The 26128-nt window shown below is 38.5% G+C and overlaps 1 protein-coding gene across 1 annotated transcript in view; it reads right to left on the reverse strand.

Annotated features, from left to right (window-relative positions):
- Nucleotides 1–26128, reverse strand: part of csmd3b (CUB and Sushi multiple domains 3b) — a 1392611-nt gene that overhangs the window by 174757 nt on the left and 1191726 nt on the right. The window contains 5 exon segments of the mRNA XM_052022622.1: nt 4737–4833; nt 6544–6668; nt 14440–14643; nt 18684–18779; nt 21926–22039. Of these exon segments, the coding sequence (XP_051878582.1) occupies nt 4737–4833; nt 6544–6668; nt 14440–14643; nt 18684–18779; nt 21926–22039 (636 nt within the window).

Here is a 26128-nt window from a genome sequence, read left to right on the forward strand (position 1 = left end):
CAAGAGTGAGGATGATGTCAATAGCAAATGGAAAATATTCGTGGATCTGCACACAGGATCACTTGGAGGCTGTAAATACAGCAATAATTGTACATTCCTTTGCACTCTTGTTTCTGTTTTCAGTGTATTTTTTGGAGTATGCCTGTACACTGACCCAGGTAAATGACCCTTCAGATATTATCACTGATGATGAGAGAATAAGAAGAGAAAAATTGATCATTTGTGAGATGTTGTTGCCTTATCATGAAGGGTCAGATTGTTACTCTTTTCATTCCAACCTGGAAAGAACTATTGACTGTTAACAAAATTCTCACACAATTTCCAAAAAAAAACCCAGCCTATCACTTTTGTTGATTGAAGCTCCACATTAATTTTTAAATAATGGATATCTATGAATTACACCTTGCAACAAATGGATTTAGTTTAAAACTTAATTCATAGAGGTATTCATATTATAATTCTGAGGAAACAAGGACAAGTTCCAAGCTTGTAGCTTCTTGTCTCAACGGCTGCGGGATTGGCCTTGGAATACAACATAAAACGGGCAATAGACAGTCTGTTTCATGGCCCAGTACATTTACAGCATGGGAAGGCTGTAAAACTGGATGGTATTTTGATAACATCCATTTTGCTCCACCATTATGTCCGCGCCCAATTTCACCATTGCATTCCAAGCCCCCCTCCACAACAGAGTTTAATTAGTGAGGATGTACATCAACAAAGTCCAAATTCTCTCTAAGCTAATTATGAGCTGGGATGGCAGTCGCACTTGTGTAGGGGAGGCAAAAATCAGTGAATCATTTTGATTGTTATGACATAGCTGCTGCTGGAATTACACCACTTGTTTCAGTTGTGACAGTCAGTAGATACTACATGGGATACATAAACAATCAGAAAAACAGAATTGAAGTAAGTCATCCTTGCCCTGAGGGCGGCTTCCTTCCTTAGAAACAGCAGCAGCTAGAATTGGGTATTCCCTTGATATCAGGTGATAATACGATCCATTCCACGGTGAAATATTTTAATGGCACTCACTAACAAGACTCATAAAGTTTTCTTGGATTCCTTCTGATCTTCTGTGAACAAAATAAATTTGCTTTGCTTAATAATTTCTCGGGTGCTGGTATCCTTTTCGATTTAGCACTATTTCTTTCTAACCAATTTTTGAGCCCTTCTTGGGAACACAACAGAATTTAGCCCCTTTTGTCTAAAGACAATTCCCCCTCAAGAGCAATAGCCACTTTTCATGTATGATATTACCCTCTGTCCTTATAATCTACCCCTGAGTCATTTTTCATGAGAATTTGTCCACGGTCGATATAATGATTACACTTGAAGTGTACAACACTAGCTGAAATCTTTTGGGAAATTTCATGTTTGTTAAAGTTCATAAATAAATGTAAGTTTTTTTGCTACCCTCAACTAAAGAGGGAGCTATGAATTATACCACACAGCAAATGGATTTAGTTTATTCAAACTTAGTTTTGAACAAAGCACAATACAACTGGAGCCCACTTCCTCACTGTTTAATTCCAAATAACTTAAAGCCCACCATTTCATTTGCTTTTTTGATGGGCTGGATTGTCCTGGACCTGGCCATTGCCGAATTCACTGCCTATGGTCTCCGTTCAACCACACTTTATCCAAATGCAAAAGGCTGAATGAACTGACCATTACATCTGACAGCCATCTGATAGGGCTGAGTGGTCCTCAGGTGTTGTAATCCTGAGGCTCCAACTCCGAAACACATTAACAGCCTTTGACAGTTCACTTGCTGCTTTCAAACCCAGTCAAACAGATAAAATAATTAAAAAAAACATTTTAAAAGTAGACTGTATTAAAATACCAATAAATAATTAAAAACTATAAAAATAAGTTAAACATTTAACTGCAGTTACCTTTCTGCACAGGTTACCAGCCTTCCCTGGTACAAAACTGAGGACCAGATATATTTGCCCTCTCTTCAGCATATAACTGCTCCACAACTGGATTCAATGATGAGCCCAACAATGGGGTAAGCAGTGAGATATTCTGGGATCCCACCAGCTCAATTTGGACTTCCACCTTTCACTGCAGGGCACAGGGGGCCAAGACATACTGAAGTGGGAGCAGCTGATAGGAGGCGGTTCCTTTCAGAACTGCCAACAATAATTCAGCCTGATATGTTTTATATCAGTGTAAATTCCTTAGCTCTGTACAATTGCTAGACTTTTACTATTGTCAATTAATTGATTTGTTTTTCTTAGATCCACAATAAATGAACTCACATTTTTCAAGGATAATGAGAATTCTCAAAGGTGCAAGCAAAGAGGTGGAAGTGGTTTCTCCAACTCGGCGAGCAATGGTTTAAAAAGAGTCATTTAAAAAATAAAAAAAGTAATGGTTTACATTATTTTGTTATCTGCAAGTTAAGTCAGTAGTGACATTTTGCAGTGCCAGCTATGGCTCTGTGCCTAGCACTCTTGCCAAGGTCACAGATATAAGTTCTACACCTGATGTTGATCACAAAATTCTAAGGTGACACTCTCATGAGGGATTGCTGGACTTTCAGGTACAGTCTTTCAGATGCAAATTTAAACTAAGGCATCCATTCTATCAGTCATGCATAAAAGGTGGTTTGGTGCTACTATTAAGAAGTTTGGTGTTGTTGTCTCTGGTGTCCTATTTATTTCTCCCGCACTCAACAATTCAAGATTATTTGGTCATCATTATCCTCTCTGTGGCCTCCTTTCCAATATCCCAGTCTCTTCTCATAACTGAAACATTCCATCCCAGGCAACATCCTGGCAAATCTCCATTGCATCCTCTCCAGTGCATTCAAAACTGTGGCAACCAAAACAGCTTATGATACTCCAGCTGTGACCTACCAAAGTTACACCATGACTTCCATGATCCTGTATTCAGTGCCCTGGCTAATAAAGGCAAGTATCCTGTATCCCTTCTTCACCACCATTTTTATCTGTGTTGCCACCTACAGGGATTTTTGGAATTGCACATCAAGGTCTCCCTGTTCCTCAATACTCCCTAGGGCCCCACCATTCATGGTCCTGAGGAAGGGTCCTGATTCTAAACTTTGATCGCCTGCTTTTCTCCATGGATGCTGCTTGGCCTGCTGAGTTCCTCCAGCTTCATAGTGTTTTTCATCTAGATTCCAGCATCTGCAGTCCTTTGTTTCTCTGGTATCTATCCTACCCTTACTAGATCTCCCAAAATGCATCACCTTACACTTTGCAGGATTAAATTCCATTTGCCATTGCTCTGCCTAACTAACCAGCTGGTCAATATCATTCTGTAACCTAAGACTATTGCCCTCTTTGGTATACACATTATCGTTGGGATACACTTGACAGCTTCCTCTCACGGTGGAAACTGTACCCATGACCCTCCAAACAACTGATCTCCATACGTTTAAATAAGTATTTGCACTCTGTAGGTGTCTCACTCAGTTGTCTGTTTAACACTTCTGGGGCTCAAGAATGCCATTGTAGGGGCCCATACATTGCCATGTACTTAAAGTGTTAGCTATTACTCTGTGCCAGATCCCACAGGAAATGAAAAAACTGGACTTTTTGACTGACTGAACATAGTCTTGCTTTCTCAATACCATTTGCATTGAAAGAGGGATAGAAGAAGCCTTGTAAGGAACTAAGGATTTATACCAATCTAACTCTGGACTGAGGCCAGTGGAACTTCTAGATTGAGATCCATGGTAACCTCAAGGAATTTTGTGCGTCCCATATTTGAAAAATAGATGCCTGAAACACCAATCAATCTGAAAATGTCTGTACTTGGCACCCTCAGTAGCGATTGCTGCCAATTACTTCATGTGTCTGAAAAATTTCCTGATGAAGTAACAATGAACTAATCAAAAGAAAGGCTGGCATTTTACTTTCTGAATATACTTAATATAAATTTGTCTTGTTCCTGTTCCTCCATCTCTCAACTTTTCTGGTACTAGAAATAAACGGCAAGTTGTATCTGTTGGTTGCATTTAGCTTCACTGGTCATGCAAACTCTGGCTATTCCCTCAGTTGGTTTAGTGTCAGGATGAAACAGAAGTAATCGTGTAATGTGAGAGATGAGTAATCTGTGGGAAATTTTGATAATTGCCTTAAATTAGCAATTTGCACTGAATGGAATGGCAATTTAGGGAATGTCATACAATACACTATTTCACAAGCATTTCTTAAAATCTTCATTTTAATACGGACTCATAAATTCACGCACACTTAAAAAGGTTTCTCTCTATTCCTGTGCTATTAGAAGAAATCAGATTTCAGTACAGTCAAAGTGAAGCATGTTATACATTGAATGAATTGGCCTTTAAAGATCTTCAAAAGATGAACAAAGAAATAAACTAATAACATCAAATCCAAATTACATATTACATAAATAACGAATAACTCAGAACGACTCCAAAATGCAGAAGCTAAAAATAAGAGCAAGCTCCAAAGTCTGATTCTTCTGGGTGAGATAATCTGAAATAGATTAAATTTTTGAAAGAAAATATTGCAAAGAATGGAAGCTGACAGATGTGGTTACCTGATCTCAGATTTAAGCGGTCAGCGTAAATTATGCAATTGCAGTTTTGACAATCCTCCACTCACTGGTGAGAGTGATATTTCTTGATTACCACATTTTGTATAATGCAAGTAACAATGAACTAATCAAAAGAGAGGCTGGCATTTTACTTTCTGAATATACTGAATATAAATTTGTCTTATTCAGCTTCTTACCTGAAAAGCTCCCGAGTCGTGGTGCATTAGTGTCAATCCCATCAAAGAAATCCAATGAGTCCCAGTTATGCTCTGTTGCAAAGCTTATTACCTGAACCTGAGGGATAAATGCATTCATTTAGAAAACTACACCTCATTGAAAGTGTATATTTCAATCAAAATCCTTGACATCCAAAATTAAAAATTGATGAAACAAGAAAAAGAATTGGAATTTATAAAAAAGAAAAAGACATAAAATACATGATGCATACAGTAGCAAAAAAAAAGGATGCTTATTTCATGCTTCTGAGAATTCAACACTACAGAAAACCTGGAGGAAGATAGAAATTAAAAGGAAATTGAGAAGACAAAGGTGGTACATGAAAAATATCTTGGCAGAGATAAAATATCAAGGAAACCCAAAGATATTCAATTAATACATGAAAAGAAAAAGAATCAGAAAGGACAGAGTAATCTATTCAAGACCAAGATGAAGGCAGAAGACATAAGTAAAATTTTGAACGAATACCTTGCATCCACCTTCGTTGAAGAGGAAAATGATATTGGATGATATTGGCATTGAGATTGAGGAAGAAGAATGCAAATTACTGGAAATGATTAATATGCAGAAGGACAATTTTAAAAGTGGATAAATTACTGGACCTGGATAAAATGTATCCAGACTATTAAAGGAAGCAAATAGTACAAGCGTTGATTATCATCTTCCAATGTTCCTTGGCTACAAGTGTGAGCTCGGCTGGCAGGCTTCTGATATGATATTATTGTTTCATTAAGGAAAAAGGTACAGACTGAATAGCTACAGGCTTGATAACACAACGGAAGTGCTTGGAAAACATTCTGAGGGACGGCATAAATAAGCATCTTAAGAGGCTCTGATTAATCAAAGAAATTCTGTTAAAGGAAGGTAGTGTCTGAAAGGCTTAACAGAATGCTTTTTGAGGGTACTACAAGTAGTTTTGATGAAGGCAGAGCATTTGATGCAGGGTATGTGGATGTCAACAAAGCGTTTGACAAAGAAAATTACTTCGTAATTGATATGTATGCTTCATGAACATTCAAGTTCTTGGGATCAATGGGAAAGTGGAAGACAGATTAAAAATTGGGAGAATGTGGAAGAAAACCAAAGGAAAAGGTCAAAAGGAACTTTAGTGTCCGGAGAGCTGATTGCAGTGAAGTTCAGCATGACTCAGTTCTGGGTCCCTTACCTTTTGTGGTTTTTGAACGATTTGGAGTTAAATGTTGGAATGAAAATTATGCTTGTTGATGATTCTGTTTGCTGCTAGAAAGAATGTTTTATATCTTCCTGCCATTTAAAATTGGATTGGTCAGGTGGGTACAAAAGTAGCTAATGCAATTCAATCTAGAGAGGCACAAGATAATCCATTTGTGGTGTAAGGGCTAGTGAACCGTGGTTAGTTTGCACTCCACCACTAGACCACATGAGGCAGTTGGGAAAAACCCAGTAAAGAATGCCCAGCATGTTTGAGATATATGTATTTGTGCAGGAATTCCATCATGGATAGTTCATCATGAAAATGTAGGCATTTGCCTGCACGTTTCCAGCCCTTCGATCCTCTCTCCATTTACGATGCCTGACCTGTTCAATGTGTCCAGCATTTTCTGTGAGGTTTTAAATTTCCAGCATCCTCCTTTTGCTTCAGTATGAATCGATGAAGTTCAAGCAGTGCTTTCATGTTACATCATTACTTAAGCGAACCAAACCAAGATAGGAGCAAATGCCTCAAATCTTAATAATCGGATTAGATACAAGTAAACACAACAGGCAATGCAGAAAGAGTGTCCTTACTTGTACACCAGCACCTTCCGGCACTGTGATTTTCCAGATGCAGTTCAAATTGTTGTCATATGGTTCAGGATAACTCGGAGACAGAATGCTCCCTCTGCGTTTAGTTAAAATTCCACCACAGGGCACTGAAAGAAAATGGAACCAGAGCAACTAAAGAAAAATGCCTCAGAGTAATATCGGTGTCCACAGAACAGAAAAGATGTGCCGCTGCTTGACAACAGCTTATTGAGGATTTATCAAAAGAACAATGAACAATAGAGCAATTTTACCACCAAGAGAGATGCAAGTAACAGTTGGACCTCTGTAATGCATTCTCTTTGAATACTTCTAAATATATCATAAATAGAAAAAGTAGTTAGAAATCAGCAATCTGGAAAACAACCTTTTTTTTAAAAGTATTTAATGAATCATTGACTTTAATGACAGGCTGGAAACAGATCTGGTTATTAAATGTAATTTAATGGGGATTTGCATCAGATGAGATTAAACATTAGAGCCTGTGATCATCCCTATGTCATTTTTCACTGACCAGTAAAAATTCAAAGCAACGTTTGGGGCAAGTTCCCATCAATATTATCATAGGAACATGCATAGTGTTCAGCATAAGCTTTCATATAAGCATGATTCAAAAAATTCAAAGTATTTGCATCCTTAAAACAGTCTCCAAATGAATTGGACAATAGGAGTTTTGGAACAAACTTCCATATTATTAAATTAACATTTCCAAATGCAAGTTCTCTAGATTTAAAGGGTCTTTCACTGTTCAGCCTTGTGATTTCTGGAGAATAAAGCTTTACTGCACACAGGATGTCTTCGGAATTCATCTTTGCTATGGTTAGGAATCAGCTTCACGCATTTTTAAAGGTTGCACAGGAGTATTTGCAATTTATCAACCAATTCTGTTGAGAGGAAACATCAGAGCAGATAGCTTCATTTAACTTTCTTCTGCTGTTCAATACTTCCAACAATAAATATATTACATCTGCTCTGTCCTTTTTATTCCACCACTTAGCCATCTGAACCCATCAAAACAAAAACAGTCACAAAATAACCATTTCATAATCCAGATTGTGCGATAGTCCCTTTGTCTTGACATTTTAAAAAGTCACTTTTGTTTTCTACACTGTTTTCCACTTTATTCCATTCATGTTCCCTTTTTCCTCACAGATTTTCCTCTACTTAGTTTTATATTTCTGTACTGAGTTTTATAAGACCTTTCCTTCTTACTAACTTCCCACTATGCCTTCCAATTTCATCCATTTGTTCAGTGCAAGTCACCACAATACAAAAAGCCAATTGCAGCTATTGAAAGAACATGGAAGAGAGCAATCAGAATGATTGAAAAGATGAAAGGACCAGATGATGATGAGGAATTATGCAAATTGTACATCTTCTCATTAGAAAAGAGAAGTCTAAGAAACCACAACCTTGCTGTGCTTAGGATTCTGAAGGGGCAAGAAAATAATGCCAGAATAAACTATTTCACCTTGTCAAGAACAAAAGATACAGTGTAAGACTTAAGAGAGGTAAATTCAAATATTTCTATCAACACAAAATCATAATAGTCATTAGAAGCCGGCCATGTTGGGGTGAGGGTATGTTGAATTGTGCATGAGAGTCCTGGATGTTTACTGGGGAGATTGGAATAAGCAGTTACAATTTAATTGTTCCAACTAATATTGACTTCTAGGCGTTGTGCCCCAAGCTGCACAAACAGCATGAACCCAACCACCATAGTGCATTGGTCTTTCCGTCAGTATTGAATTTATGTTCCTTAAGACTTTCTTTCATCACTGGGGCAAAGCCATAATTATTATCTATCCCTAAATGTCCTTCAGCTGGTGTTGGTGGGCCATCCTCTTGAACCACTGCAGTCATTCTGATGAAGGTTATGCAAGGAATTCCAGAATGTAAACCCAGAGACGATGAAGGACTAATGACATCTTTCCATCTCAGAATGTGTGCAACTTAGAGGGAAGCATGCAGGCGGTGGTGTTCCCATGTACCTGCTTCCCTTTGCTCCTTGGTAGCAGAGGTTGCAGGTGAGGGAAATGCTGTCAGAGTAGCCTAGATGAGTAACTACAGAGCACTTCGTAGATGGTATTCTCTGTGATGGAGGGAATGAACATTTGGGGTGATTGAAGGGGTGCCAATCAAGCAGGCTATTTTGTCTGATGGTCTCAAGTTTCTTGAGAGTAATTGGCATCATACTCATCCAAGAAAGTAAAGAGTATTCCTTCACAATCATATTTGCACCTGGTAGTTGGTGACAAAGTCTACAGATGTCAGGAGATAAGTCACTCATAGTAGGATACCTAACCTCTAACCTGCTCTTGCAGGCACAGTATTTTTTTTGCCTGGTCCAGTTGAGAGTCTGCTGAATGGCAACTCCCAGGACATTGATGATGGGAGACTCAGCAATGGTAATGCATCTAAACATTAAGAGGTAGATGGTTAGATTCTCCCTTGCTGAACATAGTCATTTCCCGACACTTCCGGCAACATTACTCACTATTTATCAGCCATAGTTGATTGTTTTCTAGATCTTGCTGCTCCATGCACACTGGCATGGGCTGCTTCATTTCCTGAGGTTAGAACACAGAAGGTGATAGTGCAGGGTTGTTTCTGTGACCAGCAGTGTACCACAGGGATCGGTGTGGGGACCCTTGCTGCTTGTGATATACATTTACGACTTAGATTTCAATATGGGAGGTATGAGGAGTAACGTTGCATATAACACGAAAATTGGTGGCATTACTGATAAGGAGGTGGATAGTCTTAGGCTGCGGAATGATACTGATCAGCTGGTAAAACTGACAGATGGAACTTAATCCTAATAAATGTGAGGTGATGCACTTTGAGGGGTTAATTAAGGGTGGGACATGCACCATGAATGCTCAGGCCTTGAGGGGTTTTGAGAAACAAAGGGACGTTAGTATATATCCAAAGATCCTTGAAGATGGCAGCACAGGTAGATAGGGTGGTGAAGAAGGCATATGGATGCTGACCTTCATTAGTGGGGCAAAGAGTATAAGAACAAGGAGGTTATGGTATAACTTAATAAAACATTGGTTAGGCCACAGGTTGTGCAATGTGTGCAGTTCTGGTCACCATACTATAGAAAGGGCATGATTGTACTGGAAAGGTGCAGAGGAGATTTACCAGGATGTTGCCTGGTATGGAGTGCTTTAATTATGAAGAGAAACTGGATAGGTTCAGTTTGTTTTCCTTGGAGCAGACGAGACTGAAGGGGCATCTGACAGAGGGGTACAAAATTATCAAAGGCATGGATAGGTAGATGGTAAGAAATTTCTCCCCATGGCAGAGATGTCTAAGACCAGAGCTCATAGTATGTGAGTATAAAAGGATTAAAGGCAACCTGAAGAAGAATTTCTTCACCTTGCAGGGTAGTTGCTATCTGGGATGCACTACCTCAGAAGGTGGTGAGGGGGGAAGTACCCTCACAACATTTAACAACTCGCGCTTGAATCATCAAGGAATTGAAGACCAAACGCTTGTAAATGGGATTTGTATGGATAGATTCTCGATGGTTGGCATGGACGTAATGGGCTCAGGCACCTGCTTCAGTGCTGGAGAACGAACATTCCTGATAATCTTTAACAGTTTGCTGTCAAAGGTTTTTGAATAATTTCTTGAAATGTCTCTAATAAACATTAATAATTAAAAATATTGAAACCTATGTAACATTAATATGGTTAAAATAGCCATTAAGACATTATGAGAAATGCACATTACTGAGCTTCACGGAGCTGGCAATCCCAGTCAAATAGAACATCAAACACTACAGCACAGTACAGGGCCTTTGGCCCACAATGTTGTTACGACATTTTATCCTGCTCTAAGATCTATCTAACTCTTCCCTCCCACATAGCCCCCCCCATTTCTCTATCATTCATGTGTCTATCTAAGAGTCTCTAAAATGTCCCTAATGTATCTGCCCCCACAACCTCTGCTGGCAGTGCGTTCCACACACTCACCACTCTCTGTGTGAAAAAACTTACCCCTGACATCTCCCTTATATCTTCCTCCAACCACCTTAAAATTATGTCCCCTCGTATTAGCCATTGTCGTCCTGGGAAAAAGTCTCTGACTGTCCACTTGATCCATGCAACATTATGAATAGTGTTGATATTCACACACCAGACAATCAGCTTTGGGAGCCAGATACAAAGTGCCAGCAGACTCTTATCTCTGCACATTAGTGTGGTAGTGATCCCAGCAGAAGATCGAACAGTGGGGTATGCTGGGTCGTATTGACTTCCACCTTGCACAGTGCACACGTAGAAGTCCAAGATATGCCGAAGCCTGAACGGCTGAGCTAATAGGGAATCGGCAGCAAGCAGTTAGCATGATTCAGCCCACAGAATCCACATACTTGGTATTGACTTTACTCTCATTAGTCTCAGTGTTTCGGGGAATAATAGATTGTTGAAACATGGTTCTTGGCAAGCAGTAGATTATTGCAACCCAGCTGGAAATAGTTTTCTGATTACTCTGTTCAATGCAAAGTAATAATTGTGTATGCACTGAAAGTAAGAGAAGTGCAATGCTACACATGCTGCAACATTCAGCTTTGTTCTTGATATGAATAATGGAAGATGTTTGGTATTACAAAGATAAACTGTACATCACTGCTCAAATAAGCATTTGGATATGTCATGGTACTTTAAATGATTGATGCTTTGAAGAAGTAAGGAGACTCAGAGCATTATTTATCTGAGGCTTTCAAACAGTTCCATTAGTAAGCAAACCTCCTGTAGGTATTCTTGGAAGAGATACAGTGGAATCCGTCTCACATATAACTGAGTGAATTTACCTCAAGGGGACAGCCTAAAATGATGAATTCAAATTGGAAGTGAATGCTGCACCTTTCCAAAGAGCCAAAGCTCCCAAATGCTTCTCAGCTTGAGCCAGAATTTTAGTGAATCCTACTCTGCTCAGTTTAAATTTCGAATAAAAGGACAGGTGTTGACAATTATCGGTGATCTGACCGAACACCCAACATAAAACTTGTGTTTTTCCCAATAATTATTTTGGTTCAGCAATGCCAGTTTGATGCATTGAAATCAAATTAACCTGGCAAGAAGACTCCAAACTAAGTTTTGCACCCTGAACAACAACTTCTATTTATTTATAACCTATCACATGTTTCTATTCTATTCATTCAAGGCACTCACAGCCACGTTATCAAATAAAGCTTGACATTAAGCTTCATGAACATATATTAGAAAAAAAGATCTAATGCTTGGTCATAGATGTTGATTTTAAGTGTACTAAAAGAGGACAGGGAGGTTCAGGGAGGGAATTCCAAAGCTCTAAGGCTTTGGTGCCTGAAGGTAGATCAGCAATAGTGAAGCAAACAATAAACAGTTATGATAAAAGTGGAGGAGCACAGTCAGAGAATTATAGAGCTGGAGGAGGTTCGAGAGATAAGACAAGGTCACAGACAGATTTGAAACCAAGGCAGGGAATTTTAAAATTGAGGAATTCTAACTCAAGTAACAACAGGGAATGCTTTTCTCTTTGAGATCAAGATCAAAACCAAGACCATAAAATATTGATAAGATGGTTTATCGCTAATATTTATGAGAATGTGGCATGATTGTAGCAAAAATGGCAGGCGAGTGTTTCTCCGACATATTGCTGACATGTTCATGTCTATCACCACTTTAAACATCACCCACTTGCAGGTGCCTCAGAAATATCTTGGGACCTTTTATTGTCATTTAAACCCAGCCTCAATTATACCTCCAGCTGCAGGAATATGCTTCATGCCAGAGACAAACGGTGAAAGCTGATGACAAAAAAGAATCCCAGGTAAGTTTTAATGTTTTTTCGAGATTTGCTACTGAGCTTCAAGGAATGGGACTGCTTTATCTGGCTCCACAAAAATAATCCTCGAGTCCCCTGTAATCTGGAATTACCTTCCTATCATTTTCACTGTTTAGAAATTCAATCACACTTGAAAGCAGGAGCTAAAATGTGCTGCATATTCCTGTAACTGGAGGTCTTGTTGACTTGTGCATGTTATATATTTATGTGCGTGTCTCATGTAAGCAGCACTAATAGTGATCATATTCAGATTGGTATATGGTAACTGGGAATAATTTCATCTGGAGTTATTCTCCTCCAATGAACCTTATGCCTGCACCTCTTAAAGGGGAGGTAACCCCTGCCTGTAACCATTGCTTGAGCATGGGGTAAACACTTGACAGGAATAAAGGCACAGACCAGCAGATCTCATTCTCCAGATCTGACCTTGTCATCCTGGTGGATAAAAACATACGTGGAAGGAGGTCATGCACACCAGAGGCCAAGTTGGCCTTCAGAACAAAACTGAAGAGGCAATGGGAGGAGATGGCTTGGGAGCTCAATGAATTCAGGATTGTGGTCCAAATGCAGCATTGTATTTCCCCTATGTCAAGAGGAAGTGACAAGACTGCTTGTTGATGGGGATAATATCTGCCAGGCACTTGGGCACTTGCATGATGTAATGGTAACCTAAAACTTATCTTACAAAGTCCAAATGATGCCCAGTCTTGAATGACTTCATGAAAGTTTCTCTTGGTCTGAGCCCTTATCCAGTGGAGTGGGGTCCTCTGAAAAATAACCCCATGGCTAGTATGGACCTTCCTTTATTGCAAGCCAAATTCTTCTACATTCTCTTGCCTCACTGAAGCAGGCATGGGCTGTGCCCCTTCACAGCAAAATTGTGAAGAATACAGCACACAATGACACAGAAATAATGAAAGATGGGGTCTTCCGCCCTCCCAAGAAAACTGGTTAAAGACAAATGCAATTATTCTTGAGATATAACCAAGTTTTGAGGTTATCTTCCTTTAATCAAATCAGCTGATAATAAAGGGGAAAAATACTTCACGTACATTCTCGAACTCCTCACCATTCCAATTCACATTAGTTTCGTCTGATGCATGGTTTCCTCTTTGTCACCTAATGTTTTATATATAAACCTGCAATTGTTCAACCAGGCTTAAAGGTACTTTTCATCAAACATGTTCTGATAAATCCATGTTATACTGCCTATTATTTGCATACCTGGGGAAAAAAGATTCACAACAGAAGAAGAAAACCAGGAAAAAACAAATTTAATTATTATTCACTTCCCAGAAACCTGCAACAAATCTCAGGAGTGAAACTATTTCCTTTACCAACCATCACAAAAGCTATGCGTTTGTGCATAATATTCAAAGGCTTATACAATTATCCATTACACTTGAGTGGTCTACATTTTATCTAGCTACAAACCTTCATAAATCTAAATCAATATAATGAAAAAATGTTTACATTCGTCCCATTTGGATCTTTGCCCTGGACTTGCACAATGTTTCCCTTATCATTCAAACCGGTCTAACATTCTACTCGGTTTGCAGCAGGCATCTGTAGCACAAAGCCATTCATTTGAATGGGGTCACCAATCTTGATTGAAAAGATAAGTGTGTTGGTAAGTGACTTTCTTTTAAATCATGCTTTTAATGAATTTATGTTATTTAAATGTATTTTAAAGAAATTTAAATAAAGGGCGGCACAACATGGTGGGCCGAAGGGCCTGTATTGTGCTGTATTGTTCCATGGTTCTATGGAAATTTAGCATACAGCTTTTAAAAATCTCTCATAATCATAACATTTTGAAACTGTTGCAAAGGCCTTTCATAGCACCTGATTCCTTCCATTACCATACCCCTTTGGAACGCCTGCCTGCCAGTTTGAAAACCGAGGGATTAAATTATTAGAAAAACTTAATGTTTTGTTATCCGTAAACATTTAGATCAGGTACATGTATTGCGACTAAATATTCCCCATGCTGCCATATCAACTTCACAACCAGTACATTTAAAACTTCTGGTCATTACTCACCAATGCAGGTAGGTAGAGAATCGTTCCACTGAGCCAAGGCATTTGGCACTGATGCACATTTAATCCCTGGTGAACCTTGGAGGATGTAACCAGGATTGCATTCAAACAGAACCACGGAGCCAACTGCAAAATCATTCCCAACTCTTTTTCCAAACCTTGGCTCAGGCACAGAACTGCATTGGGTTGCACTGGTCCTTGGCACAGCTAAATATGATCCAAGACAACATTTAGTATTTGTCTTTTTTAAAACAGTGAAACTTTTTCAAAATGAAGATAGGATTAGTTTCAAAATAAGCAAAATATACTTTACGGTTCTGTGGAGTTGGTGTTATAAATACAATTACAGAAGTTCACTGAATAAGGGAAAATTTACATTAGTGTGAAATTGAAGCTACTAATTGTGATTTTATTATATGCAACTGGGGTGGACAAATTCCATCAATCCATAAAAAGCTGTGATTATAGTGCAAAGATGCAGAATACTATGTGTTGGCATGTGAGTTATATTTTTTCTTAATATGAATCAACTATTTCAATGATTATAGCATAAGACTGAACATAAACAGCATCAACCATGCATACTTGTCAACTTACAATGTGAATGGGAGTACCGGTTTGCTGTTTCATTGCTTAATATCAGTAAAAGTGTAAGTGGTTATTAGAACAGACAGAAAACTGAAAGATAAGATGAACCCCGAAGCATTTTCCCTTTTATTTGTGCTAATCTCTTTATACCGTCCAAAAAGAGGAAAGATAATTGGCAACAGCTTCTATTTTTTCATGCTTGTTAAAGGCCCAACAATGAGTCTTCAGAGGAAGATGTAACAATGTTCCAAGGTACAAAGTTAAAACAAGGTTGAAATTAGCTTGCCAGCTAATCACAAGATCAGTCAAGGATGGGAACATTTTCGCAGAATTCTTGTTAATATGGATTTTTCAGAATTTGTTCCAATAATCATGAACAGTTTCTGGCTAGAGAGCAAAGGCTCTTGTAGAGTCTAGCTACCGATCCTTTCTATTACATTGGGACTTTAAACAATCCTGCAGTCAGTTGGGCTTTAATTTAGCTGAGCAATTTTAAGCTCAGAGGCACTCTAAGCAGAAGAGCAATAAACTGCTGAAGAGTCCTGATGGATACCCAGTTGTATACTGGTTCTCTCTTGTGGAACACTGAAAATCTCCTGGTCTGGACACTGAAATAAAAAAATACATGAACAAAGAATGCTTGAATGAGCTAGGATTTTAAATTAATCTTTGTTCCCAGTGTAATGTACACCATTTCCGACATAAATCATTAATCAAATCTCAAAATTGGCAGTGTTACTGTTTTGCCTCGATTTCTACAGTTATCACCTCACTGTTGCTGAACTGATGTCATTGACCAGTTCTTTATCTATTTGACAATTAAGCCACTTAAGAATTAAGATATCAAGTCTGATTCTTAGCTGATTCTTTATGAGTAAGATTATCAAGATCCTGAACTGCAAACTTAAACCAATAGAAAACTGAAGTGATCGTCATTTTGTTTATCAGCATTAATCTTTAGGTTTTTTTCCAAAGGTGGAAAACGTTCCTTTCTTCCATTTAACTCAGATCTATTTTGGAAAGATTTCTCTTTTTCTGTTCAATTTATTTAAAATTCTATTATCTTCTGGATGATAAAAATATTCTACTGAGCAGTCCTTCTAAATACTTTTTTTCCCCTAATTTAAATTCCCTTGTGGTTAAACAGTTTCTTCTGAGGTACTTTTCCTCAATCACTTCAGAACTAAATTGCCACTCCTAAGATCCTGCAGAAGCCAGTTACATTTCCTTGTTAAGTAAAGTTCCTGACATCTTTTATCCTTACTGAATGCTTCTGTGCATTTTGAGGACAAAATTGAGCAATACCAATGCTGACATAATCAGTTTCAAATTTTTCATTTTAATACTAACATAAGAACACAAGAAAATAATCACAAGAGCAAGGTGCATGGCCCCTTAAGACTGAACTACCATCAATATGGAGAGGGTGCAGAAAAGATTCACCAGGACATTGGCCGGGAAGGAGAGTTTGAGTTATGCGGAGAGACTGGGTCGGTTTTCTCTGGAGCAGAGGAGGTTAAGAGGGGACATGATTGAACTATATAAGACTATGAGGGGTGTAGATGGGGTAGACTACAGGAAATGTTTCCCCATATCAGAGGTAGATAAAACTAGAGGACATGAGGGGACCTTCTTCACTCAAGGAAATGTAAGTACTGGAATACACAGCCTGAGACTGTGCTGGAAACAGCCACTGACAGCAATTAAGAAGTGTCCAGATGAGCACTTGGATCACCTAGGCGTAGAATATGATGGGCCGATAGCTGGATGGTAGAATTAATTCAGATGGGTGCTCATTGGTTGGCATAAACACAGTGGGCCCAATGTCCTGTTTCCATCCTGCATGACTCTATGACTCTCTCTGACTCAATATGATTATGGCTGATCTATGTTGCCCTCAACTCCTCTTCTGTGACACTTCCCCATAATCCTCAATTCCTTGGCCTTTCACATATTTTTCTATTTCCATCGTAAAAACTTCTAATGATCTGGCCTCCAGCACTCTCGAGAATTCCAGAGATTCATACCCTCTGAGAGAAGAAATTTCTCTGCATCTCAGTTTTAAATGTCTGGCTCTTTATTTTATAACTACGTCCTCTTGTTTGTGACTCTCCCATTAGTGAAAACATCTCAACATCTACCCTATCAAGCCCTGATAGAACAGTATTGTTTGAATATGGTCACCCCTCATTCATCTGAACTCTAAGGAGTACACATCCAAACTGTCTAGCCTCTCTTGATAGGACAACCCTCTCATCCCAGAATTAGTCTGGTGAATCTCCTTTGGACCACCTCCAATTTTGCTCTATCCTTATTTTTTAGATATGAGGACCGAAACTGTGTGTAGCATTCCAGGTGTGGCCTCACCAACATCCTGTACAACTGTAACAAAGCCTCCCCATTCTGAACCCTGACCCCCTCTTAACAACTTGTTAGACCTGCCACAAAATGCTGGAGGAACTCAGCTGGTCAGGCAGCATCTATGGAGGGAAATACCCTCCTGATGAAGGGTTTCAAGCCGAAACGTCGACTGTTTATTTCCCTCCATAGATGCTGCCTGACCTGCTGAGTTCTTCCAGCATTTTGTGCGTGTTGCTCCAGATTCCAGCATCTGCAGAATCTCTCGTGTCTTTGCTGGACCTGCCTGCGAGCTTTTTATGATTCATGCTCTGGAACACCTGGATCCCTCCGAACTTCACTCATTTGCAGTCACCTCCATTTATTTAATAATCCATCTTTTGATTCCTCTTACCAAAGTGACCACACTTCCCCACATTAAGTTCCATTTGCCAGTTTTTCACTCATTCACTCAATCTATCCGTATTATGTCACAGAATCGCAATGTCCTCATCACAACATGCCCTTGCACCTATTTTTGCATTATTAGCAAACTTGCTAATTAGCAACCTTACATTTTGTTTCCTCCTCCAGGTCATTAATGTAAATCATGAACAATTGAGGACCAAGAACCAATCCCTGGGGTACTCCATGAGATTCAGCCTGAGAAGGACAGATTCATTCCAACATTTTGTTTTCTATGTGACAATCAGTTATCAATCCATGTCAACATATTTTCTCCAATACCTTGCATCTTAATTTATACACCAGCCTTTCATGTGGCACCTTGTCAAATGCTTTTGGAAATGGAAATAAACTGCATCTACAGGTTCCCCTCTGTCAACTCTCCCTGTCATATTCTTAAAGTATTCAAGCACTTTCAATAATCAAACAACTTTCCTCTGATTAATATAGGATTATTCATTGAAATGAAGAATGCCCTTTCTCAATGAAATATTTTGCAGCTGTGGAACGTGTCATGCAAAGGCCAACCTGAAAATTGGACACACTAGTTCAATGATGACAGGAATATCACAGTCACACTGGCATTGCAGCCATTAGGGAAGGTCACTACAAAAGTAGAGAAAGGAGGCCTATTTGGTCTACCTTAATCATCCATATTTTCTCCTTTATTACTCTTTTGAAGTCTCTTCCAAATGTTGACTGCTCATAGTGTGAAGATTTATTTTCCTAATATCAAGCCCAAACTTGCAATGTCATTTTATTTATAATTAACCATTGTAATAATCTTCATGGTTATCAAACAACTCCCTTGGAATTCAATTGTGATAGATTTTCTTATGCTTCAATTGTCAACTTACCTTGATAAACAAAATGAAATCCTTTGGCTGTTATTGGACCGACTGAGCTGAACTTGATTGTGATCTGGTTACCTGAACTTAAAGGAAGGGACTCTCCTGAAGAAAAGATATGTAGAGTAATAGTTCTTCAATGGAATATTTTATGTCACAAACATTAACAGAAAATTGACCAGTTAATTCCAGTGGATACATCCATTTGCTTCAAATTTTGCACTCTGAATGGAAACCAAAGTGAAACAGAACAACCAAACAGGAAAACCATGGTGTAGAAGGTGAAACCATAATCGTTTCTCGTTTTCCACAATTGACTGCTTTTATCTAATTTTCTTGGAGTGTTGCTTTGATATTTGAGCAACTATAGCATGGAGCATGCTCAAAGTATTTAAAACACCAATTCATTCAAATTAGAGTGCTGACAATAATTGGTGCCTGAGGCTGATTTTTCCCACAATACATCATAATACTTGCACAGAAGCACCGCTTTGTCATGTTCCATTGAATTTCACATACTCGAAGGACTTCTGCATGCTTTGACTTTTTGTAATATGGCTACCAAATACCTTGGTAAAAGGATTCCACAAATGTAGATAAATGGGTGATTTATCATTTTTATTGGACTGGACAATGCTTGAACTGACCCACACCTTGTGGTCACCACCTGCGCCAGCCCAATAGTTACAAACGGAGGAAACTAAGACCTTTTCCACTCATCAGACAGATTTGTCCAGACATATTTAGAATGCAATCAATATAAATCATACTAAAAAGAAATATTAGCAGCATAGTGGCACAGTTAGTAATGCTGCTGCCTCACAGTCCCAGTTTCCCAGGTTCAATCCTGACCTCCAGTGCTGTCTGTGTTGAGTTTGCATGTTCTAACTGTGACCGTGTGGGTTTCCCTCCACATCCCAAAGATGGTAGGTTAATTGGCCGATGTAAATTACCCATTGTATGTAGTGAATAGTAGAATCTAGTGGAAGCTGATGGGAATGTGGGAAGAATAAAATTAGATTGCGGAGCATCAGTGTAAATGGGTGCTTTGTGGTCAGTGGAGACATGGTAGACAAAAGGTCTGTTTCCACACTGCATGACACTGTGATTACGAATAAAAACATAATAAAGTTAAAAATACACTCAACTGATGTAAGCTAGTTAAAACTATTTACATAAATTGAAATAAAGTAAAAAGAAACCACCAATCTTCAATTATGGTTTTAATGAAGGCACGTGCCCCCATTAAAGTGAATGAATCATTAAAATGATATGCCAGCTATGGCTGGTGTAAAGCTGAATTGTCAGATACAGAATGCAGTCTGGAACACACTGATGTGTACACTGTAACTATCCCACAGTTCTCCATGGAACAGTTGGTTCGCCATCAATGCAATACGGCCCATTATCGATTGGCTGAAGAGCAATGGAAAGAGCACAATGAGAACTCTTTGTCCTTCTGTAAATAGCATTAAGGGACCTTCAACATCAAGCTGAACAACCCAAAAAAATAGTCAATATGTTACAGATAAATATTAACATACCCAGAGTATTTGTAAATGCTATGAATATGCAAAATAATTGCACAAATTATAATCTGATAATAAAATGGAATTAGTAATATCCAGCACGGTGCATAAAATAAAGATATCTGGCTTTAGCACAGTGAAATATTGAAATTAAAAAGGTCACACTTGTCAGCAAAGAAAAGCATAGCCATGGAACTTCATATTTTTAAAGTCAACAAGGCTTTATTCCAGTCATTAGAAATACTGGGTTATTTGTGAAGTGCATGTATTTCTATTTCTGTATATATCTTTCAAAGTTAATTCATTATGTATTATCTTTATGTTGTCCACTGATTAAGACTTCTGCCAAGACTTTATTTATAGTTTTGCATCAACTGAATTTAAAAATAAAAAAGTAACTAGGATTTACCAACAAACCCTATTATTTGCTACTGAATCATTTATCAGATTCCAACATCATGAATGCCCTTTGACTTTGCCCATTGATTTGATTGGTGTGCTTGAAAACCCAGGACCTGCACTCAGTTCTAAATCTAATCTAATTTTTTAATCAAAATTTAGGATATGTTCTGTAAGGTCATTCACTTTTGGGCTATTTAATCCTTTTAGGAGAATGTCTCACTCATTGTGTTCATTGTTAAGGAATTGTCTAACTTCAGGAAAGAAAAGTGCATAGAGAAGTTCAAAATAACTTGTTGATATGCAAACGCTTGATTCCACTTGTGCTTAGAGTAGAGTGGCATCTAGATTAATTGAGAGGCAACATGTAATAAATATCTTAAAAACTTTAAAATAATAACTCAAACTATCATAGCTCTACTTTAATATGTTCTAGTAGTTTTGCATTGAATGTGATTAGAATGTAGCTGCTTTATTTCCATCTGTCCAATGAGGTGAAAAGTGCCAAAGCAAAATAACAGCCAACAAAATAATGTGGCATACATCCTTATGGTACATTGAATTTTTTTAAAGATATCTTTATTAGTCACATGTACATCAAAACACACAGTGAAATACATCTTTTGCGTAGAGATTTCTGGGGGCAGCCCGCAAGTGTCGCCATGTTTCCGGCGCTAACACAGCATGCCCACAACTTCCCAACCCGTATGTCTTTGGAATGTGGGAGGAAACCAGAGCACCCAGAGGAAACCCATGCAGACATGGGGAGAACGTACAAACTCCTTACAGACAGCGGCAGGAATTGAACCCGGGTCGCTGGCGCTGTAATAGCTTTATGCTAACCGCTACATTTCTTCAGTGCATTTTGATCATGATGTAATTGGAATCTTTGAAATGCAAATTTTGATTTCCCATAAAGATAAAATTTAATTATAAAAATATATGAACTTCCGTGGTGGTTCTTACAGCCCACTGCAACTTCACTGGAAATTTTGCCACAACTATTGAGAAACAGCATATACTATTAAGCTGTCCGTATCAAGTTTCAGAAGCATTTCCATTCAGAGGATGCATCACTGACATTCAAGAGATGCTGCTCTTGAGGATCCAATTTCAGCTACATTTAATAAGCAGTATGATGTGCCCCTGAAACCACAGATGAATGCTGAGTTGCTATATTTTGCAGTATCAAGAACTTATAAATTTCCTGTGCCAGCATATTTTCTGAACATGTTTTGCAACACTGCCAAAATAAATAAAACAAACAGCAGCAATGGTAAAAGAAACACGTTCCAAAAACCACATAGCACTCGTTGACCTTACCTGAATGAGACCCTGACAGTGAAGTCAATAGTGAAGCTTGCTGAGTAGGTCCATCGTATATATCAACAACATCATGAAGGGCTGTCTGAAAAAACACAAACTGGCCAAACACCACTGCCACGGGAACAAAGGTACCGGCAGACAGAGAGAGAGAGGGAAAAAAAGAAAAGTGAAAGTTTTACTCATTTGAAACGACAAATGTTGCGTAAAGGTAACAAACATAAGGAAGGCATATATCAGAAAAGGCAACACAGCTGGTTAAGAATGTCTGACCAGACATCATAATAGTTGCCATTTCTCCTGAAACTGATCCAGGTAAAATGGTACCAGTCTGGGAATGGAAGCAGAATTGACAGAGGACTGTAACTATCTAATTAAGGCCTCAGAGGCTCTGTCTTTAGGAATACATTTTCAGAAATGGAAACCATAAAGCGGTTTTTGAACATCATTTTGTCTTGTCATCACCTGCATTCTGATTAGAGAGTACGAATATGCTCGCACATCAATATTCTCAGGTGAATTCAAAGTACTGTTTGCACTGGTTGAACAAATACCCAATTGCTGCATTGATGACTGGACAAAATATTTCTTATTCTACAGTGAGCTACATACCGGTCCCATGTTTGGCAACCCAAAAGTGTAACCTCTAACTCTTTGCAGGCAATATCAAAGGAGATATCACAAATAATACATTTCGATCACTGCAGTAACTATTCAACTTTGTTAACTACAAACGATATGGATAATATGAATAATTATTAGAGCACCTCTTTTTTCATATAAGTGTTGCAGTGACTATTTGAAGATGTCAGATCCCTTTCCAGGAAGTCCTCCAGCAGGATTTGTAGTTGTTCAAACATAAAGCAGGAATCCAAAGCTTAAACACATGGTGAGTACAGAAACCACAAATTGGCTGCATATTGATCAACGGACTGCACAGTTGACATTGTCCAACAAAGGTGGATGTGAATGGTAAAGCAAATGTTCCTTCCAGTATAATATTACTGGGCAAACACTTACCCAAAGTTGGCATTCTTTTTCTATTTATCTTCTCTCATTTTCCTGCCACAACATTTACAAATGAGCAATTGCAGGGCCAAGTTATGATCATCAGTACTTCTGCTCAATGGAGAGCTCAAGGAGAATCTTTGCAGACATATCACATAGGTGGGCATAGGTGAAACCAAAACTTAATTCATTGTGCAGTTCAAGATGGGTGTAAGAGATGTATGATGTGAGAGTGATTCAGTTACTGAGAGAAAGAGAGAAAGAGTGAGGAATAGGGAGAAGAAGAAAGATTGTCGGGAGGGAGCAGGAGAGAGGGAGATCCAAGGGCTCAGAAAGAAAATTAAAAATTGTGGAATTTAATTTAAATCCATTGATTTATGTATTAATTTTGATTGATACGATATTGCAAAAACATGATCTAAATCCCAGACCTTTCTATTTTGATATTTGTTACTGTGTGATATGAACCCCAACATCTCGAACACCTCCTACTTTAGCCGAATTCTGACTTTGTGCTTTCACCTGCATTGACACTTGAAGGGTCAGTAAGATGAAAGTTTAATCTGGATTTTTGCATGCTCCTTCCAACAATACTTAGTACTCTTAATAGTCCAGGCTGTGACACATATGGCATGAGAACTTCATTTCCCTGCAATGAATATGTCATTGAGTTCTAATAAGAAAACATCCATTTCACCAAGTGATGAATTAGTTATTAATTAATGAATGGTACAAAAATGTTTATCTTTATTGTATCTTAATGACAGAAATGTTTTGGTGTTTGCAGTAACAATGAGCAATGTGAGAACACATTCTGTGGTGTTTGCAGACAAATGATATCAATGTTTATTTTTTACAAGTGCAATCATCAACCATCAAAACAACAGAATCATTTCTATTTAGGTCTATATGTTGATTGGCACAGGAAAGCAATGCAATAACACAGAATGGGGGACACATGCCAATTTTGTTTAATGCCACAGAGAGTGATTTTCTTCTGCACATGGTGTGCAAGATGTCATGCTTGTGAAAAAAGTCTGATTCATGAGCTGCTTGGTATGGTTCTGCTTAGCTAGCTAAGTGTAATACTGACACTTGTAGACACGCATTATGCCCAGCCACAGATGGAGCCACTAAAGCAACAAATCTTTACTAGAATCACTGCTGGGTTTGCTTTAAATAATCACGTGTTAAGAGGCTGGTATGGGCACCCCTCTACTCTGGCATTTAGTTGAGCATCATGAGGGGAAAAGAGAGGAGAGCACCGGCTGAGGCAACCTATCCGCCCAAACTCCAAATGAAGTGGGTGGCCTAACTTGCACAATTCTGAGAGGTCTGGAATAACGGCACATTGGAGCTGAACATTGCCTTCTGTGAGTAGGGCCTCTGAAAGAGTTAAAATTTGCTGACTTTCGGAGCACTAATGTGTATCCTTATTGTTATTGGGTGAATATACATGTTGTTGTGGCTTGTGAGATTGCATATCATAATGTAAAAATACATAGTGAGACAAAGAGTTAAGACATAGTTTGTACAGGTGAGCCCGAAGACTTAGCCTACGTAATAAAGAGTCCATTGGAATGTTCTCTTAAAGATAATCTCTCTTCACTGGAGGACATAGGATTACGGCAGTCTGCATAGCAACTCCAAAGCAATTAGGGGCCAGGATTAGCACAAGGACACATATGGTAATACGAAATAACTTGATTGATGTACTTGGATCCAGCAGCATGTGCTATGTTTTTTTCTTGAGAATACATAGTCCTTGAGTTAATTATCTCTTTCCATGATAGAATGTCCATGAAAAAAACATGAGGAAAGCAGTTAATAGGTCTTTTAAGAGATAAATAGCCCAAAGGGAACAGCAATGAGAACACAGGTCCTGTTCCAGAGACAACTAATCTCTGCAGAAATGAAAATAGGTAAATACCTATGGTCACAAGCAGTGGTTAAGAATAACAGACATGTTGAGTACAAATGACCCTTGAAGAGATTGGTTAATAATCAAGTACTGATTGATTAAATCAATGGAATGTCTTTTTATGAGACCACTAGGATAGTGACCAGATGTACAAGGTGGTCACATGGGGAAATTGATTGTCAGAAATTGTTAATCAAGCATCTTCTTGTTCAGGTGATAACTGACCCTCTGTATATTGGTTGAATTGTCATCTCCAAATTATGTATAAAAATGTGCAAACAGGCAGAAGGAGGAACTGGGTTCATCTCCCTCCTGCAGAAGAAAAATCCATCAAACAAATCCTCTTCTGTTTGATGCCAGAAAGGACGTGTGATCAAATCTATTGATACACATCAGTTTGCACAACCTTAACCACAGCAGGTTTTGGTGTGTGCCGGGTTGGAGGGGTGGGGAGAGTTGGATGGGCAGGAGCAATTTGTTTGCTCCCAGTCTCTCATTTGCACATGCTTCCATTTGGGATGGATTCCCCAAAAATGGCAAAGCAATGATTGGTCACTTTATTGCAGATTCAAGCATGTTTGCTTTCTTCTTTTAAAGCCTGTTTTTCTGACAGGAATTCACACCATTTTATAGTCATGGTGTAGTTCCAACAATGAACATGTGTTGGATGACAATTGGTGACACTGCTCGGTGCTCAGTTCTCAGCATTATTTGGCATATTGTAGACAAATCTGCAGAAACCCACAAATCAAAATGGTATCCCAAGTTTTGTATACTAGGATGTGCTGATCGTGTTCAGCAACCACTTCAATGCAATGCAAAACAGGAAAAACGTGATTGAATGTGCATTGTGTAAGGTTTATTATTTTTAAACTGCTAAAAAAGCATTAGATTGAATGCAATTTAAGTCGTCTACTTTGGACCCAAAAAAGAAATGATCTGAATACTCGGAATAATAGTGGTTGAAGCATACAAGAGTCCATGTACTTAGATCATCAAAATACGTAAGCTGTGCACAAAATAATTGCAAAAGCTATTGGATTCTAAACCTTTATAACTTAAGGGTGAGAATATATACAGGCCTGGTTCAGCCAGAACTGGATACACAGCACTGGTTATTGTTATGGACATTCTGCCGTGGAAGGAATGCAGTGCAGATTCACCTTATGTTACCAAGGCTTCAATAATGGAATCACAACAGGTTACATTAACTAGTATTTCCTGAAATATGTATGGTTGATTTTGATAAAAGTTTTTGGGGGATTTTGAAAGGA

The sequence above is a fragment of the Pristis pectinata genome, chromosome 9, assembly GCF_009764475.1.
Source record: "Pristis pectinata isolate sPriPec2 chromosome 9, sPriPec2.1.pri, whole genome shotgun sequence".
Lineage (NCBI taxonomy): Eukaryota > Metazoa > Chordata > Chondrichthyes > Rhinopristiformes > Pristidae > Pristis > Pristis pectinata.